The 17,846-nt window shown below is 41.9% G+C and overlaps 1 protein-coding gene across 1 annotated transcript in view; it reads right to left on the bottom strand.

Annotated features, from left to right (window-relative positions):
• Positions 1-17,846, bottom strand: part of rev3l (REV3 like, DNA directed polymerase zeta catalytic subunit) — a 56,818-nt gene that overhangs the window by 20,781 nt on the left and 18,191 nt on the right. The window contains exons 5-14 of the mRNA XM_034003942.3: positions 16,378-16,531; positions 15,779-15,873; positions 14,662-14,766; positions 13,697-13,781; positions 11,570-11,712; positions 11,103-11,225; positions 10,174-10,408; positions 9,260-9,402; positions 1,496-5,657; positions 188-1,128 (exon numbers count right to left, since the gene is read on the bottom strand). Coding sequence (XP_033859833.3) covers positions 188-1,128; positions 1,496-5,657; positions 9,260-9,402; positions 10,174-10,408; positions 11,103-11,225; positions 11,570-11,712; positions 13,697-13,781; positions 14,662-14,766; positions 15,779-15,873; positions 16,378-16,531 — 6,186 coding nt within the window. The remainder of the gene's footprint in view (positions 1-187; positions 1,129-1,495; positions 5,658-9,259; positions 9,403-10,173; positions 10,409-11,102; positions 11,226-11,569; positions 11,713-13,696; positions 13,782-14,661; positions 14,767-15,778; positions 15,874-16,377; positions 16,532-17,846) is intronic.

Below are 17,846 nucleotides of genomic sequence, written 5' to 3'. Positions count from 1 at the left end.
ATGCATACTGGTTTCCTAACATGTCTGCCAAATAGTCAGATTATAATACTGTGTGAGTGAAATTCAGGAGAGGTCACCTACATATCTACAGAGTGAATCCACAAAAATCTTTGTCAATAGATACTTGATGTCTCTGAGGGTTAAGAATTGAAGCATTTTTAAGGTATTGATGAGGATAGTGACCTACCTGTTGTTACTGGGGTGGAACAGAGTGGTTCGGATGGCCCCTCACTTTTCCTTCTCTGGTGTACTGGCGTGCTGTGGAGCTGGGTGGGGTTACCTTTCCCTGCAGCCCCTGGTTTGTGTGAAAGTGTGCACGGACTTAACATTTGCTTGTCTTGTCTTCTCTGTGTCAACTGGGAACCTTGGCTTGAAAGGAGGGTGTCTGTATGAGTTTCAAGCAGTCTGGGGGATCTCAACTCAAATCTTTTCCCTTTCTCCTCTCCCTCGTCAAAATCCCTGCTGCTGGATTCGGGCGAAACTGTCTGCTGCCAGGGGGGCAGAACAGGAGAATCAGGAGATCCGTAGTTTCCACAGCAGTCCCCGTCTTCCTCCCCTGTTTCTCTTAAATCTTCCAATGGCTTGGATCTGTTGTCTCCAGGGCTGTTTTCAGTGTCAGATGACTTGACAGGTGATAGCTGTAGAAGCAGCGAAAGATCACCACTTTCCCTCCCAGGATGCACTGCTGGCAAAAGTGAGGATGTTTTGGCATCCACTGCTGTGTTACTGTGGACCTCAGCTCCCTTGGCTGGCTCTTCCACGGAGCCCACTGAAACGGCTGCCAACTGAACTGGCAGCTCAGCCTCGTCGTTCTCCTTTCTCTCTCTCTGGCAACGATCATACTCCTTCTTGGCCTGCGCCCACAGCTGGACCCGCTGGCGGCTGGGCGCACTCTTGCAGGGCATGACAACCACCTTCTGATCATTGGTGGATGCCAGATGCCGATTCTTGTCTCCCCTCACAGAGTCGAAAGGTCCACCTCTGTTGGTGGTGGGAGAGCCAGGCTGGGTCATCAATGAGAATGCGGTCTTCCAGAATTGCAAACCTTCCGAAGAGAAATCCCCTTCAAACTCTGACAGCTTGTCTGCTAGCTTGGTCTCCACTGTCAGCACACGCCCTCCAATCTCCCTGAAGAGAATAAAACAGGCTTTCAAAACAGCAAGTCAATTTTTTGTTGCACTCAGACAGAAAAACAACATGTGATTTCATTCACTGCTACATCTTTGGTAATGTGTTTCAAAGCAAGCTACACTATACAGTCATTGTATTTTCACATATATAAAATATATAATTCACAAAGACAAAGTAATATCCTTTAGTAATGATTCGTATTTAGTAAATGGCGTCATCTGCAAAATCCACATTACCTTTTATGAACGCTGTGGCTACCATGGCAATACAACAATACCGCACCCCCAGTATCAAATTAAAATGGGAACATGGACCTCTTTGATGGAGCATAATAATACTGTGAAGCAAGCAGTAAGGTGATTACCTTGGTTTTCCTGGAGCATCGGAGGGGTCGCTACAGAATGGCTCTTGATAAGCAGTCTCCGCAAGATCCAGGTCCAGCAGTGTTGACATTATTTCATCACGGCTCGGAGGAGACATGAGTGGCTTCAATATGTGAGCACCCCCTGTGCTGCGAAGTGTATGGCTACCACTTCTCAGCTGGGACAAGGAGCTGATCGACCTTGGAGAACTGCTGGGGGTTGCTGTTAAAGCCTCGCTTCCTTCCACAAGATCCTCAGTAGGGGAACCCAGAAGATCAACAAAAGACATGTTGTTTAATGGAAGTGGTAGAAAAGGGTCAAAGGAGGTCAAAGGGTCCTTTCCATCATCGAACAAGCCTTGGCTACAGATCTGAAGGGGGCTAAAGCAGTGACTTTTGCTTATTGAATCAATGCTCTGCCTGCTTCGCACAATTCTTGCAGCAGCTAGCTCTCGTCCACTGTCAGAATCAAGCAAAGAAGCAGACAGATGAGTATGAAGTACTTCCCTGCTTTCTGCAGATGACCTGTCAAATAGGTCTGGGCTAAGTGGACCTGTTCTCAACCACTCTGCCCCACGATGATGCTGAAACTCTTCACTAGCACTTGGCAACCTGTCTCCCATACTCTCCAGACCCAGAGCGAAGGCAGAAACAGGCTCCTGGATCACATCGCTAAGGAACTTGTGGGGCAGGTTCTTATCAGCCAGCACAAACTGGCTTCCCATATACAGGCTGCAAAACTCTGTCTGCCCAACGGTGTTGATGTCGAAGTTGTAGTTGTGCGGGAGTTCAGGAGATAAGCTATCCTCAAATGAGTAACAGCTCTCGAAGCCTGGGTCTGAAGGAAACACAGGACTGTCATCAGATAAAGGGCAATCAGTCTGAACGGGCTCCTCCTTCTTGGCAGGATTTTTCTTCCGGTTCCTTGGCTTCTTCTCCGTCGAAGTTTGGGTTTTAGGATTCCTGGACTGTCTAGGGGATGACGATGGGGCTCTTTTGACTTTGGCCGGCTTTCCAGTGGGGCACGATCCACTCGTGTTTAACAGAGGTGTACCGGAAGGATCCTGTAGGGCTGTTCCTTCCTGTACCTTCTGTCTTTTCTGTAGAAGTTCTTTCAAGACAGCTATTCCAGATGGTGGTTCAGTCACAGGAGGCCATCCCTCTCCATTCTTGGAAGAGCTATGTAATGAAGAATCTGTTCTGGCTTCTACCTTGCTCTCGAGTGTGGAGCTGGGTAAAGGTTTTATTCTTATAGGTGTGAACCGTGCAAGTCCTAAATCATCAGCTTTTTTGGGGGGTTCAGATGCCATCTTTTTAGATGGACGCCTTGAAGATTTTCCTGGGGTCTTGCCTTTAGGCGACTGAAGGGACCTCAAAAGTAAAGGAGATGGGATTTCTGAATGGAAATCTGCTGACTTTATAGAACCAGGCAGCTGCTGTGGACTAAATAATCTGCTTTGACAGGAGGCATCTGAACTATGGCTGTCTGACCGTGTTGTGGCAGTAGAACACAGAAGGCTGGTATTTTGTACCCTGGATGACAGACAGCTACTTTGGAGGTGCAATTCAGTTGTCTTTGACAACTCCAAGGGGGTCTGCGAGATTGCAGATGCTTGAGTGGATTCATTGATACTGTAGAAATGAAAAGACTGACTCTGGGAAGGGTGGGGTTTATATTGGCCAAGCTGATCTTGGTTACTCTGAGAAGCAGATCTTTCAAAAGTCCTAGGGATTCCAGTTGGAGTCCCAGAGGTCGGTTGACTCCCAGGAATGAAGGAACACTCAACACTATTATTAACATCCATTACACCACACACATCTCCTTGAGCTGTGCTAGACATGGCCAATTGAGAGGAAGGGAGATGCCCAGCTGAACATTCAGAGAGAGAGGTTTCTTGCCCAGGAAAGAGAACCTGAAAGCTGCTGCACTCGCCACTGGCAGGTAGCTCATTATGTTCAGAAAGTGTTTTTTTGCAAGACTTCCGGGTTCTTTTACCACTGGCTAAGCTTTGGCTGCTTTCTGGCAACATGTCATTGCTTTTCTTTTTTCTTCTCTGTCCACGACTGCTTGGTTTCTGCTTCTGATTTTGCTTAACTGCAGTCTCATCTCCTGCACTTTTTGTAGCCACCTTGCCTTTTTTCCTTTTGGGGCTGGTGGCCGTCACCATCCTCGATTTCCTCAGAGTCCTGCTGCGAACTCCTCTTTCCTTTGTTAACTTGCCCACTTCCTGACTAGGTGGGTCATTAACAAGGAAAGCATCCTTCTGCTCAACAGTTAGTGGTAGCTCAGCTTGTGGTTCGCTTGGTGACCAACACCGAGGAGGGGAGGTCTCGGTTGGGCTGGGTTTTCTCTCAGAGAGATAACCCAATTTGGACAAAACATCAATGTACTCTGTGGTAAAGTCATTGACTTCTGCATTATAGCACATCAATGGTGGAGGAAGTGTAGCCAATGTGAATCGCTTTTTTACAGGCTTGGTCTTTTTTATTCTCTTTAATGTTGCTCCACGGACCTTCGGTGAACTACCTGCTTTTTTCTTTGCTGTTGAATGAACCTTTGCCTTTCGCTTCTGTCCCCTTTTTGTCTTTGGTGAATAAATTGGATATTTAATGGCAGTTGACTCGGGGACCTTCGGCCAAAATTCTTTCACCGGTGCTAGCTTGCCATAGTGTTCCAGCCTTTCAGCTGTCAACACAACCTGCTCTTCCTCAGCGTTCACTTTTGCCATTTTAACCAGCATGTTCTTCTGGCCCTTAAACCTGTTTATGATGATGTACTTAATGATAATTGGGGGCTCCTTATTCGACATCTTCCGGCGCTTTCGAGACTTTGGGTCATGACCACTGAGCATGTAATTGTCTTTTAAAGTTTCTGTTGGAATCAGGGCAAACTTGGACTGCTGGGAGCCTGCACGGGGTTCACTGTCCTCTCTCTCATAGCGCACTTTGCGCTTTGCTCTTAAAGTGTATTTGCTCCCAGGCCAACCTGAAGGCTGTGCCGGGCCTAGTTGTGCAGGACACTGTGTGTGATTCAGCAGAGCAAGCTTGTTATCTCCGGCAGTCTCAGCAACTGAAGCAGCAGTAGTCGTCGTAGTGGTAGAAGAAGAGGTGCTAGTAGAAGTTCCTGAATCAACAGAGCCCAGCACTGAATTATCCTCCTTTTCAGCACTTTGGGTGCTAGGAGACTTCAACAGTGTGCAAGGAGACTCCTTAAAGTCAGTTTCTGTGCTCTCACTTGCACTCATCTTGACCTGCTGGCATGCCACATTGGTCTTCTTTTTACTTAGTTTTAACCTTGACCGTCTCTCATCTTGGTCCAGCTTTCCAGGCTTGCCAATACACTTGACGTTTGGTCGATTTAGGCAATTAGAAAGGATCACGCTGGGGAAAAATTTATAGTGGGCATCTTGCTGATTACCAATTGCTTTTGAGGTCTTGTTCTCTTGATAGTCCTCATACCTGATCTTTAGCTCACCCAAATCTCCCTCCTTGTAAGTTTTCCCAGCATCTTCCCCATGTGGTTCCACTGAACCATCATCTCCCACTGGGCTTGGCACCAGGCTGCTCATTCTTGGTGAAAAACTATTGCCTCCTTTCTGATTAATCTCTTGCTCAGCTTTGGCAGGAGAGTTCCTCATCTCGGAATAACACAGTGAAAAGCTCCTGTGGTTCTGGAGAATGGAGATTTTCCCCTTCTCAGGGCTTTTAATGCTGATGCACTTCTTTCTGCTTTGAGGCTTGCTGTTTTCAAATGCTGTGCTATCTAGTACAGGGTTGCTAATGCCCTTCTCATAGGAATAGAAGGAAGGGATGTCCATTTTATCAGCTTCTGTGTGGGAGTTTTCAGTCTTGGGGGTGATGTGACAAGTGGCAGGGTATCTAAATGTATAAGTACTTTCTTTACTGAGCTCATACAAGGAGGGGTCTGGCTGGTTGTCTGGGATCGCAGAGCTTTTTAACAGGAAGAGTTTCTCTGTTGGGTCCTCTTTGTCGAGGGAATGGGCTTGACGGGGCTCCAGGTGTTTGCACTCCAACACATTTTTAGCAGAGGATGGGTGTTCCAGTGGGACGCTTTCATTTGGAAATGGATTTCTTTTTCCAAGAATCTTGTCAGTGGCAGACAACGATGAATGTGTCCTGGAGCCTTCTTCGTTCAATGATGCATCTGCAACACAGACATACACAGACTAGCTAAGTAACAGAGTACAACACATTCTTCAAGTATATAAATCAGCACACTAAAGAGGTCTTTAAAATGTAGGTCACCTCAAGCTACATTTACAGTATGTGCAAAACCTTCTTGGAACAAATGTACCTGAAGCTGACATATTCTAGATACACATTCAAATTTTACAGATTGAACAGTGCTGTATTCTCAAACTTACATTCCAGGAAAATTGAAGACACTGAAAAAGACATCCGGTCAAAATGTTTGTCAAAGAATTGAAGTTTATTTTAGGTGTTTCTAAAAAACAATCTGTATGACTAAAGGGACTCAGTCCACATTGTTCTAAGCAAGGCACCACTGGAAATACAATGCGTGATGTAAGCTAATAAAAAATAAAGTTCTAGGTTTTCGTATTGTATTGTAATCATTTGAATCATATGATTTCTACCAGGTTTAATAAAAGGGTGATTAAAGGGATCTGTGCAATTGAGAGTGCAAGACTAAGCAATGCCTTAGCAAATATTCATTCACCTTGGGATCTAGCCGGAAGGTGTGCTGCATTCCCTTCATTATTTCTTCATGCAACCCACCTGCTTTTCTACAAGCATTCCATCCCAGACAACTACATTGCATCAATAATGCAAACAGGATGAAGCTTCCTTTGTGTGAATCAAGGTTCTGGATACGAACAATTGTTACATTAGTGAAAGACAGCTATATAGGATAGAGTGGGAGTAACTATTGGAACCTGTTGGGGTCGTCATCAGGTGCCTGCCTGCAGCCTACAGAATGAAAATCCCATAAATCCCAAATGTATTCCAATTGCAGAGAATCATTTTCTTCCCTGCTGTCTAATCGAAACCTTTACTAGCCTCTAAACATGTTTATTTATTTTTAGTCAATAGCTGCTGATTTATGAAAAGCATTACAGCTGATTAAAAGCACACTGCAATAATTTGCAGCACAAAAAAAACTCCCAACTTCCAATACACCAAATCATAGGTTGCTAGAACCTCTCATACAAATATGCAGCGGGTCTATTCAACTGATGCAAAATGGTGGTGGAAGAGTGTACTGTAGTATCAGAATTTTCTCCATATGTTTTATCACCATAAGGTGAAATACATGTTTTCTCTTGAAACTATAGAATTAGCAGTCAACTTGTATTAAAACAGAAGAGTCGCTAGTCTGGAAGGTGGATTGATTCGATTTATTTAAAAAACAAAAACAAACAAAAAAAAACAGCGTTGTCAGAGCTGGAAATAGTTGCAAGTTTTATGCACTATCAGGGATTCGCTTTTCATCACAATTCAGATTAGCAAGATTGGCATTCACCGTCACTGCCTTCTCCACCAAGGTTTGTACTTTTAACTACAGCCAATGTACCTTGGCAGCAGTAGTTCATGGTGTCGTGTGGTTTGGCTCAAAACTCGAAAACCCTGTAGCTGAAAATTTTATTTTTTGTTTTTGTTTTAAAAAAAACAACAAAAAAAACAAAAATATATTTTTCAAAACAGGGCTATACACACGCCCAGGGACATTGCTATCATAGTAGTTTCAATGCCACCTTCACTTGCACAGTCGACAGGAAACATGAAATTGCAAGATGCTTTACTGTTTCTTCTGTGCCATCACACTAAGTTACACCACTCAGAATTTGATAAAATTTGTAAAGACATAACCTGTGGCAACAGAGCAGCCGTCACTCTGACACGTGTGAATCTGTGCCAAGCAAAAGGCAGAACATCGCCTCTGGGAACCTTGTGTGCCAAATGAGACAAATAAGCAGGACGTTTACTTTGTGTGGAAGAGTCTGAGGCAATGCATTTTTATGGGTAGGTTATAACTAGAGCCCTGTGAAATTATTTTTATAATTTTTTTTTTATTTTTCACAATCTTCTCCGCTAATAATATTGTTTTATTTAGTTTTATTACAGATACATATTAATAAAATAACTTAAATAGATGTATATCAATAAAAACAAAGTATACATCTATATCATGTTTTAACTCTATACATATTTAATAAACATCTTTTTTTTTTTTTTAATAAAACATTTTGACAAATACCTAGCACAGAAAAATAATTTAGTTACCATAAGTGCCCCACTACTTTTAATTAACTGCCTATTTACAGTAAATACTGCTGATGCCCTCTATAAAAATACAATGAGATAAAATAATACTTTTATTGCTGCACAGTGGAAATCAAATCTGCATGAAGGATATTAAATCAACAAACACCAAAAAAATTGCTTATTTCAGAATGTTGCACAGCTCAGCATTAACTCAAAAAGCAGGTAAAGAAAATTCAGATATTTTACTCACGTATTCATAAGGAGCTTCAATCTAGCACAAATATTCAAATTAAAAATTAAACGCAAGCATACAACAGCTGTACGTTTTCCTTTTTCACAATTTGTCGTCTGTCACTTACAGTCAGCGAATACTTTGGGGGAGGGGGGGGGGGGGGGGGGGGGACCTTCACAGTCAATGGAAACCACAGGGTACATGAGACAAGAAATCACAGATGGCATTCTGACACCTGAGCCCAAACAGTGTCAATAATATCTACAGAGTTGTCAAAATTATTCTTAAGTGCATATTTCACACTGTCGCTTAGTTTCATGTACCACAACACAAAATAATTTATTTCCACTTCCCTCAGCAGGGGCACATTCACAATACATCCCTTCAACATATTTGTATCCACTGATGCCCGAGTGGCTTCTCCAGTGGATTAAACAGTTGACCAAGAGAAGTCAGGAATTTAATTGTGATAAATTCAACATCATGTGACCAACTGAGTGACAATGCTTAATGACAGTATCTTTCGATTTCCATTCCAGCCGGCAGTTGTAAAATCTGCACATCATTATTTTGTCACTGTCAGCTGCATACATCTCTCATGCTCCAATTCTTTGCAGGCCTGTTTAATTGTTATGCACGGTTTAGGCATTTTAGAAACAAATATCTCTTCTCTTCCATCACAATTTTAGTTCGAAATGTGGTGAACGACTCGCTCCAAACTCGCTCTGTTTCCCTTCAGACCGCATCTATGGTAACGGCTGAGCCTTGACGACTACGACTGCAAGTATTTATTTAAAAGTATTTATTCTCAGTTTAAAAATGTTATTCTATGTTAGCTTTTTTCATTGTATTGTATATGTTGCATTTTGTTTTATTTCATGTTATTTTGTATCTGCGAAAAACAGATATAACCTTCAAACTGTACAGACTGGCATTTTAACAGAGGGATAGCCAATACTTTTTCTTTTCTTTTCTTAAACTACCTTTATTTGTGCTTAGAATAGTTTAGTTCTTCAGTTTTTATGTTGATTACGCATAAGCAAATGGTTCAAATACAATGCTACAGATATACTTTGGCATCCTGGTACCTTTGCTGTAGATCACACTGCAGCGAGACCATCAGAGTGAGTTTCAGATACAACACATGAAGTGATTAAGTAACAGGAAGCCGAAAACCAGTAGATCTTCAACTGATTATTAATCATAATTGTTGGTGAAAATACTAGGTAAGAAAACAGATTCTAACGCCTTGGTTAGCACTTCTTTAAGAAACTGGTCTGCTAACTCACCGCTGTTTTCATCGGCAGCCCCGTCCAGCTGAGGGATAGACAGGTTGGTGAAGAGCGAGAGCTTCCCGCTCCAGTCCATCTCCTCCTCTGAAATGTCTGGCTCCTCACTGCTCGAGCTGTCATTCACGTTCGTACCAGAGAGCCTGAAACCAAGACAGTGTTTTATATATTTAGAGCCATAATTCAACCATGAGGAATAAAATAGAACTGATCAATGGTCTATCGGTACAGCCTACACTCGAGACGTAAAAACCGTGGTCCTATTGGAAGTGACTGCAGCAGCAGTTGTGATGCATAGTTCACCCCCTAGTCTCTGTAAGTTACTTTGGATAAAAGTGTCTGCTAAATGACTAATTAATAATAATACCCCCAGAGTTGGTTCCAATGTGGTGTGACAATATGGCTCCGGGGTGTGATGTTATCAATAATGTGCAGCATGTCAAACACACAAAACAGTAGCATTCAGATCTAATGTTGCCATCAGTTAAGCAACATTCAAATACAGAGGTAGTGAAATAAAAAGACAGAAATAAATAATAAATTCTACTGAAGTTTACAACAGTGGCATTTGTTAACAGTATGAAAGGACAATGTCCTGACTTAAATGCACACCTTGGATGCTACGAGTCTGCTGCCTTGGGTCTCGGGTTTACAAATAAGTAAGGATAATGAACACCTAGAAATAACCGATTTTATAAAAAACAATAGTCGAAGTGCAATTCCTTCCAATTACCCTAAATGTTACCTTGCAATTAACTTAATTATACTGAAACAGTAAATAGCAATGAAATGGAACCTGTCAATTAGACTACAGAGTGCTGGTTAAAGAGGAACTGCAATAGAATTGAAATCTACCAATCAGACTACATCATTTAAAGCAGGGTTAAACAACTGAAAACCACAACTCAAGGCACCTGTGTTTGAAATGACAGTCTGGAACGTCGCTGTCCCATCTCTGTGACATCACCAGGCTGAGCTCCGCCTCCTCTTTCTCCAGCTCTGGCTCCGCCTCCTCGTCGTCGCTGTTCTGTGGCTGGCTGTAGATCCTTGAGAGCCGCTGCTGGGCTGAATCCCTGGGCCGTTCAGCCTGGTATCCGTCCTCCTCCAGGCCAGCCAGTAAGTGCACCAAGGAATGGTCCTGACTGCTCTCTGGGAAACACCAACACAAGCTCAGTGGGTCACATAATTCAACAAGGTCCTGAACAAAAGGGACTGGGTGATCACACTGATTGACCTTGCCTCTGTTGTCAGGCTGATTCCCGCTCAAGGACTCAATTCAAATCTGATCTTTGGTGGAGCAGATCTGATAACTGCCAATTAAACCATTAACCATGTAATGCCCAAGCATTTCTGACATGAGAAAAGCTACTTTATTTTTTATGTAACTAGATTCCATTTCTTGTACAAAAAACATACCCCCCACCCCGCCACCCCCCACACAGGGATACTGAAAAAGACATTACAGGGCTAAAGCGGAATCCTTACTGGCTTTTATTAATATTTTTTTGGGTGAATTTTGTGCTCATGAACTCAGCGCTCTAAGTGAGAGACAACACAGTCAGTCCCAATGCCTGCAGGTGCCATGGGAGCCTCCCCTTATGCACACCTGTGCTGAACAAATGTTGATAGGATCTCTACTTGAATGATCCAAAACTAGATCAAAAGTTCACTGACTTAAAGGACAGTGAAACTATACTACCCTTTGACCCAGCTTAGAGGCTGACACGTCAAGGCATCTGACTTCTCTTGTTGAAGTGGGAACATACTGGGAGGTACAGATATGAGTCCAGAGGTTAAGTGGGTTAATAGTAACCCTATGTCACAAGAAGCTATCAAAAAGTACCTAGAATGGGAGACTGAATTAGTCTTTGAGAAGAAGACTGGAATGTCTGACTGCTCTCCAGCAGGCTCAAAATGGCCTCTTCGTCAACGATAGCAACTTCATCTACTGTCATGTTCTTGGTTTCTGGAAAAGAAACAACGGCAACAAAAAAAGTAGATTAGTAGTAACTGATACTGCATAAAAATCGGATTTTGAAGATTAACACCAAGAGGTATAAAATAGCAGGACAAGAACCAAAATAAAATAGAATGAACCCTGCCGTCATAACCTAGTATAAAAATAATATGTTAGTATACCAAAAAAGTAATTGTAAACATCAACAGGTTTTTTTTTTTTTTTTTTTTTGTTACAATTATCTTACCTAGTGTATGCTCAGGTATTTTAGTGGCAAAAAACCCTACAACAGCAAAAACAATTCTGTGCAAACAAATGTTCCCAGCATGCCAAGGATAATGCTCATTCCCCACCTGGCTGGCTGTCCTTGTGCACTTCCACTAGGTTGGCTGGTGTGCACTGAAGGGCTTCAGGGGTGAGCAAGTCTGAATGCAGCGACAGCTCGACAGGAAACATGTCAGATTCTTCATCGTCCTCCACAGACTCTGACAGAGAGCTAATTAAAGACAAACACAATTATTAAAATAGATAAAACATAACCCATATTAATTACACACAGGCTATCCTCAAAATCGGAGAGGTACTCTTGACTTGTTGCGAGTGTCTTAGTTTCCACTGACGGCTTATATATACCGTATTCCTTCGAATTTCAGACACAGCACAAATTTGCCACCCTCAATTTGAGGAAAAAATAAAAACATCAAATAAATATGCATTTACAAAGCTACAACCTCAATAATGCATATGGAGGCAGGCTGCAGCTGTCTGCTATCACACAGAGCATTACGTGTTATGCGCTGCTTCTCATTTCCAGTCGTGATTACTCACACCTGTTTTTGACCTGTGAACTGTGGTATTGCTTGGCATGTCGAAAAATACGGGGGTCTGATATATATAATTAAAATCTATTTTTTGAATGTACACAAAAGGTTTAAATGCTTTAAAAAATTATTTATTTCAGGGCGTTTGACAGAAGCCCTTCTTCAGCTGTGCAGAAAGACACAAATAAGGTCTTTTTTAAAAACAGGAAATTCATGTTAAGTAAATTTGTACAAGTAGTAATTTACAATAAGCGACTGCTAAATTTGTCCAGGACCATGTAGAAAATACATAGTGTCAGGAAATGTGTTTAATCCGAGCTCATCTTAATGGGAATTAACTGTGCATTGTAGTGTAAACTTGGACAGGCGTCATAGTTTTCTAAATGCAAGTTACAACAGCAGCTCAGGTGGAGCCCTAATACCTGGAACAGAGTCAAAGTGAAAATAATGCCTGGAAAGCAAGAAAAACAGAAGCTAAATCAATAGAGACCTTTGAGAATACTGGTATGTTAAATGAGAGGGAAGAATGGGTTTTATAAAGCCTTGGTTAGTACAACACCCCTTGAGTTATTAATTTAACACCACAAAAATGAATCCCAGATTAGTTTTCACCCAGTGCTTTTCGGCATGTGTGAAGAGAACTGGACGCCCCCTGGAAGATTTGTGAATTGAGGTGTAACATTACACACCACTGTGCCAAGAGCAGTCAAACACAGCGCACCAAGCTCACTGGGAATGCTTGGCTCTACTGTTATACTGGGGTGATGAACCCGACAAGATAAAACTGCACACTCACTAAAAGGAATGGCAATTAATCTTTCAGCAGTGCAAGGTTTGGAGAAGAACCCTGAATTACAGATCAAGGGAAAGTCCACAACAATTTTACATGAAAACTAGAATCAAGTATTTCAGTATTTGCAGCCTTGACCTGAGCATTTGCACTGTGCCTTTGAAAGATGGCGAACATAATCTCCTTCTGCTTATCGGACTTCCTTGAAAATGATTTGGAATGAAGTTAACATTAATATATAAAGCTAATTATTTAACTGTGCATTTGTACAAAATGTTATTCAAATTGGCTCACTGGTTTTACTACAACAGGAAGTACCTAGTTTCCATTTCAGAGATTGAAATTGAAACTCAACTCTGGAACAGTCCAGTTTATCCATATTACTTGAGATCACCATTTCAACTTCTATCATGAGACCTTTGAAAAGAATAAAATAAATAAAACTTGGCCTGGTATTCTGTTACCTTGACCTGGAAGCCAAACGCTTCCCATACAATGACCTCCATAACCCACTTAGTTACAGCAAGGGCAGGACAGCCAGAGAGCATTGCTTCGCTTGGACAGAAATATAATTCCTTAGTGTCCATTTACCATTTACAGATTCCAGGAAAATGAAACATTGACACTAAAATACAGTCTGTGCAACTGAATCATTTTTCTTAAGATATATAGAGATAGAGATATATAAAAGCACATCTTTTTTGTGACACTGCTTATGAGAAAGCGTTATAACTTCACAAACCACCGGCAAATTAAAATGGCGTTTGATGTGCACCGAGCTGAAATTGCACTGCAACAAGCAAAGTTATTCCCAATCAACAGCTCTTTCAGACCTGCATACAGAATACACATCTTGAAATGTTACTTACACAGAGAAGTCATTCTGCCTTAAAATCTCCTTCAGTCTCTTCAGAAAGATTCTCTCGCTTTCAGTAGAGGCAACAAATCCTCGATCTGGAAAATCAGACAAGTCACTATAGATAATCTATTAATGGTGGACTCCACTTCTCTCGCTCAGTACCTTCACCTAATTTTTTAGCAAGGACTAAGACAGTTCATTTGCACCTTCAGGGACTGTGTTCCAGATGCTTGATTATCTGAACTATCAACAACAAATCCCCATACTGTTGAATATGCAGCTGTTTACAGAACTAATAAACACTTTCTGGTTCCAATCATAAGATACTAGGAGTTAAAAAGCTTTTGAACATGCTGTTGTTATGGGTGACAATGTGAGAATCTCTGATACATTCAACCCATTGCGGGGCATGCATGTTTGCTGTTTTATGCTGTTCTAGCCATGGCAGGACCACTTCAATACACAAACGCATTGGCCCCTCTGTAGTTAAAAAAACACATTTCCAAAAACAAGGATTCTGCATTAGATCACCTGATCTTGAATCCTGTAACAGCAGTATTATCAATCAAATCAAATAGCAACCATAATGCTGGTTTTAGCTTTCAAAATGTGTAACAGGCTGTGCTCACCTAGCTGTCACAGTTTTGGAATTTCAGCATGGAATAATTTCTTTATATTTGCCAAACAAGAACAATGGTGTTCGAAGACAATAATGTACTTCAGGAATAGGACAGTAGGTGGCAGAAGTGTGAGCTACTATACAGAAATACAGGAAAACATAATAGGAGTTCCCTGAAGGGAGCAACACAGCAACCAGTCAACTCTGATGAAAAGACTACAAAGAGGCAACTCCCACCCCCTCAACAGCAACTTCCACTGCGGTGGCTATTAAAAGCTGCTTATGATTTCCAATCATAACTTTCACACGAGTGCTGAAACCAACAAAACTTCAAACATGCGTCTGCTGTGACCCACCTTGTGAATCAGACGCTTCGATTCGAGAGGATTCATTGTTATTTCGCCGTCGCTGTTTCTCGTCCTCCCAAATGGCCTGCAAACCAGGATTTCTGCCAATCTGAGCTGGAAAAAGAAACGCATTGTATGGCTACCCATCAGCGGCAGTTAAATTGAACTATCAACCAAAAACACGTAAGTCTTGCTACTACCAGGAGATCGTTGTCAACTATAGCGGAGAAAGAGAAAGGGAGACCCAGCATGTTTTTTTTTGGTTTCAATTTAAACTTAAGTCTAATGAAAAGTGATTTTGAGTGAACTGGGATTGGGGGAACCTTGGTCACAAGTAACAGATTTTCCATTTGAAATGCAATACAATGCACCCTGTATCTCAAAAAAATCAAAAGGGTGAATTACAGTATTGCATGCCTGGGTTATAATTATTTCCTTTTAGGTTTCTTAGCAACCTACAGGGCCAATTGCTTTTCAAAGATAAAGCAGTGATCCAAGCCAGAATCCCGAGAAGAGTTATACGTTACAGCCGTGCAGTTTCAAGTTTGTTTTTAACATGTTTGTTTTTTTTGTTTACATAACGTTTTCAAATTTCTGGTAGCACTTACCTGGTTTAAAAACGGTTCAATAGTATACAAGTATCCTAAAATGATTATACAAGGAGTGGCCACTTTAAGATGAACCATTAGGATATAAAAGTAGGCAAATCCTCATGATGAGTCACTGTGCAGCATGTAAGGCCAGGACTAATTAGCCCTAAATTAGGTAAACAAAGATCATAGTTAGATTTGAAACTAGCTGGATTATCTGTTTCCACAACCGAGATTAATCAAGCACTGTTACATGTCTAAGTGGCAACTACTGACCAGCCTTCTCCACCACAGAACCAGACCAGGGCACAGGGAGTTAAGCAGATTGATAAATAAAATATACACACACACACACACACACACACACACACACACACACACATACATACATATATTAAAAAAAACACACACAACACAATAAAAAGTATCCATGTCTGGTTTTCACCATTTCATTATACATAATCTAGACTAAATGGTTTTGATTCTTTGAAGATTTCTGGCATGTAAAGGCTCCAAGGGTAGCTTGATTTCCTTACTTTCGATTTCCAGGCGATTGAGGATATCCGCTGCCACGGCATCTGCTTCCAGCTCACAAGTGCTCTGCTTCTCAACCCCCTCCAGGACCAAAGAGCTGCAACACAAGCACACTGGCTTGGATTTCCCACTTTCCCTTACAATGCCCAGCTGAAAATGACCCTTGGAGTAAGTTTACGGGACATGCAATATGGAAATAAATTAAATTTAAGAGTAAAAGGAAATATGGAAACAGGTGTAACTGCAGAAACTGTGGTTACAGCATCATTAAATAAGTCACGACTTTTACAGTGAACAATATGGACAAAATCAGACCAGCTTCAGCAAACAATGCTGTGTAAACAAGTCGAGCAGACACACACTTAGGCACCAGTGTTATGACTTGGGTATTATATCAACTGGGAATAGCCCTGCTTATGAGAATGTGGTGTAAACAGAACCAATCATAAAGATTAGCACTTCAAATTGTGGAAGAGTTTCTCAGTACATGACTGCGATAATGTTACTGTAAGACCGAGACCAGTTGTATCTCACCAGTGTTTAAATTCCATATCCTGTGCTCAGCACGCCTCTGTAAACATGACAGACCAATCCCACTCACCTCGGAATGGCTTCCTCCTCCCATCGTACAAAGGCTCCCTCCAGGGTAGAATCTGAGAGCTGGACTTTTGAAGTTGAAGGACTCCTCCACATGCTGCGCTTTAATTTGAAACTGCTGTTAATGGAGCCATCTTTGGGGGTCCCTCCAGCGTCGTCTGTGGGTAGAACAAAAATGTTAGCGAAGGGATGTGGAAGGAATGAAGCACCATAAATGCAGCTCCAGACTATGTGGTGTACAATGCAGTGGAGTGGCTGCAGAGAGTCGTTCTGTCACGGTTTCAGCTCGGGCATTTCAAACACTATTACACAAACACACTTCTGTGATTTACCACTGTAACAGTAAAGCTGTATCTTCCTGTTACGGAGGCCAGTTTCAGCGATAGACAGCAGATTTGACAGACGAAGGGTCAACACAAATTACTGATGTACACAAAAAACAGATTTCTACCCATATTAGGGGGGAATATTTGAAAGACCTTGTAAGCTTGTTGAATCAGCCTGCGGTGTCCTTACACCCTTTTGTCCTCTGCATTCACACATGCACGCTTAGGAACCACAGAAACCCAAACATTTTCTCACATTCATTTTTAGATCAAAGGTTAGTATAATCTGATGGACTCACAGTATATTATCCATACACCCGTACCAAAATAAATAATAACATAAAAAAAACATCCCTCTAGTATTTATGATACTTTGGTCAAAAAGGAATCTATTGTTGAGCTGCCAGCTATGAGTAGTCAAACAGTAGGAAGGCACTGGTTTGAAGCCATTGCCAAGCAGGCTGGGGAGCACTTTAAACCAGGAACCATACTAGGTAAAGGAAACCCCCAGCAAGTGCAGAGAAGCAAACTGAAAAGGAAGCAGGAGCAAATCCATTCCTTTTTTAAAGTAAACTGCTTTCGACTGCGATTTGAAATGGTGATTTACAAAGACAGAACGTTCAAAGTCTCTAGCCTGTGGGTTTGTTTGTAGTTGCCTTGCATGTGACTTTTTATTTCTCTCTCACGCTCACTCTCTCTTCCCTTATCCCATTCAACAAACTGGAAGCCATCCAAGCCATTCACTGCTCACGGCCTACGGGGTGGGATCTTAAGGACTGATTAGCATCCTCCTGACCTGGCCCACCAATGATAATCATGTTCTGTAACCTGGCACACAAACGCAGTGACATGCAGACACACAAACAAGAGCAGACAGACCTCAAATTATTATATATGTGGGTGGATTTTACTGACAGCTGTCCATGTTTCAACCTGAACAGTGCTACTGAATGGCAGTTTGACACAAGACATTGTCGGGCTGCCCACTTCTCATTTCAATGGACATCAGTATGTTTTTAAAGCCCTGATCCTCACGCTTTTCACTTGGCTTTGGTGTCGTAGCAGGAAACAGCTATCTGTTGCCCTGCACGATTGGAGAGGGACTGTTCAGAGGAGGGTGGAATGGGACCAGAAATCAAGTCCTGCA

Source organism: Acipenser ruthenus, chromosome 5 (assembly GCF_902713425.1).
Source record: "Acipenser ruthenus chromosome 5, fAciRut3.2 maternal haplotype, whole genome shotgun sequence".
Taxonomy (NCBI): Eukaryota; Metazoa; Chordata; class Actinopteri; order Acipenseriformes; family Acipenseridae; genus Acipenser; species Acipenser ruthenus.
Note: the sequence above shows the minus strand (reverse complement) of the source record. Positions and strands in the feature narration are given on the sequence as shown.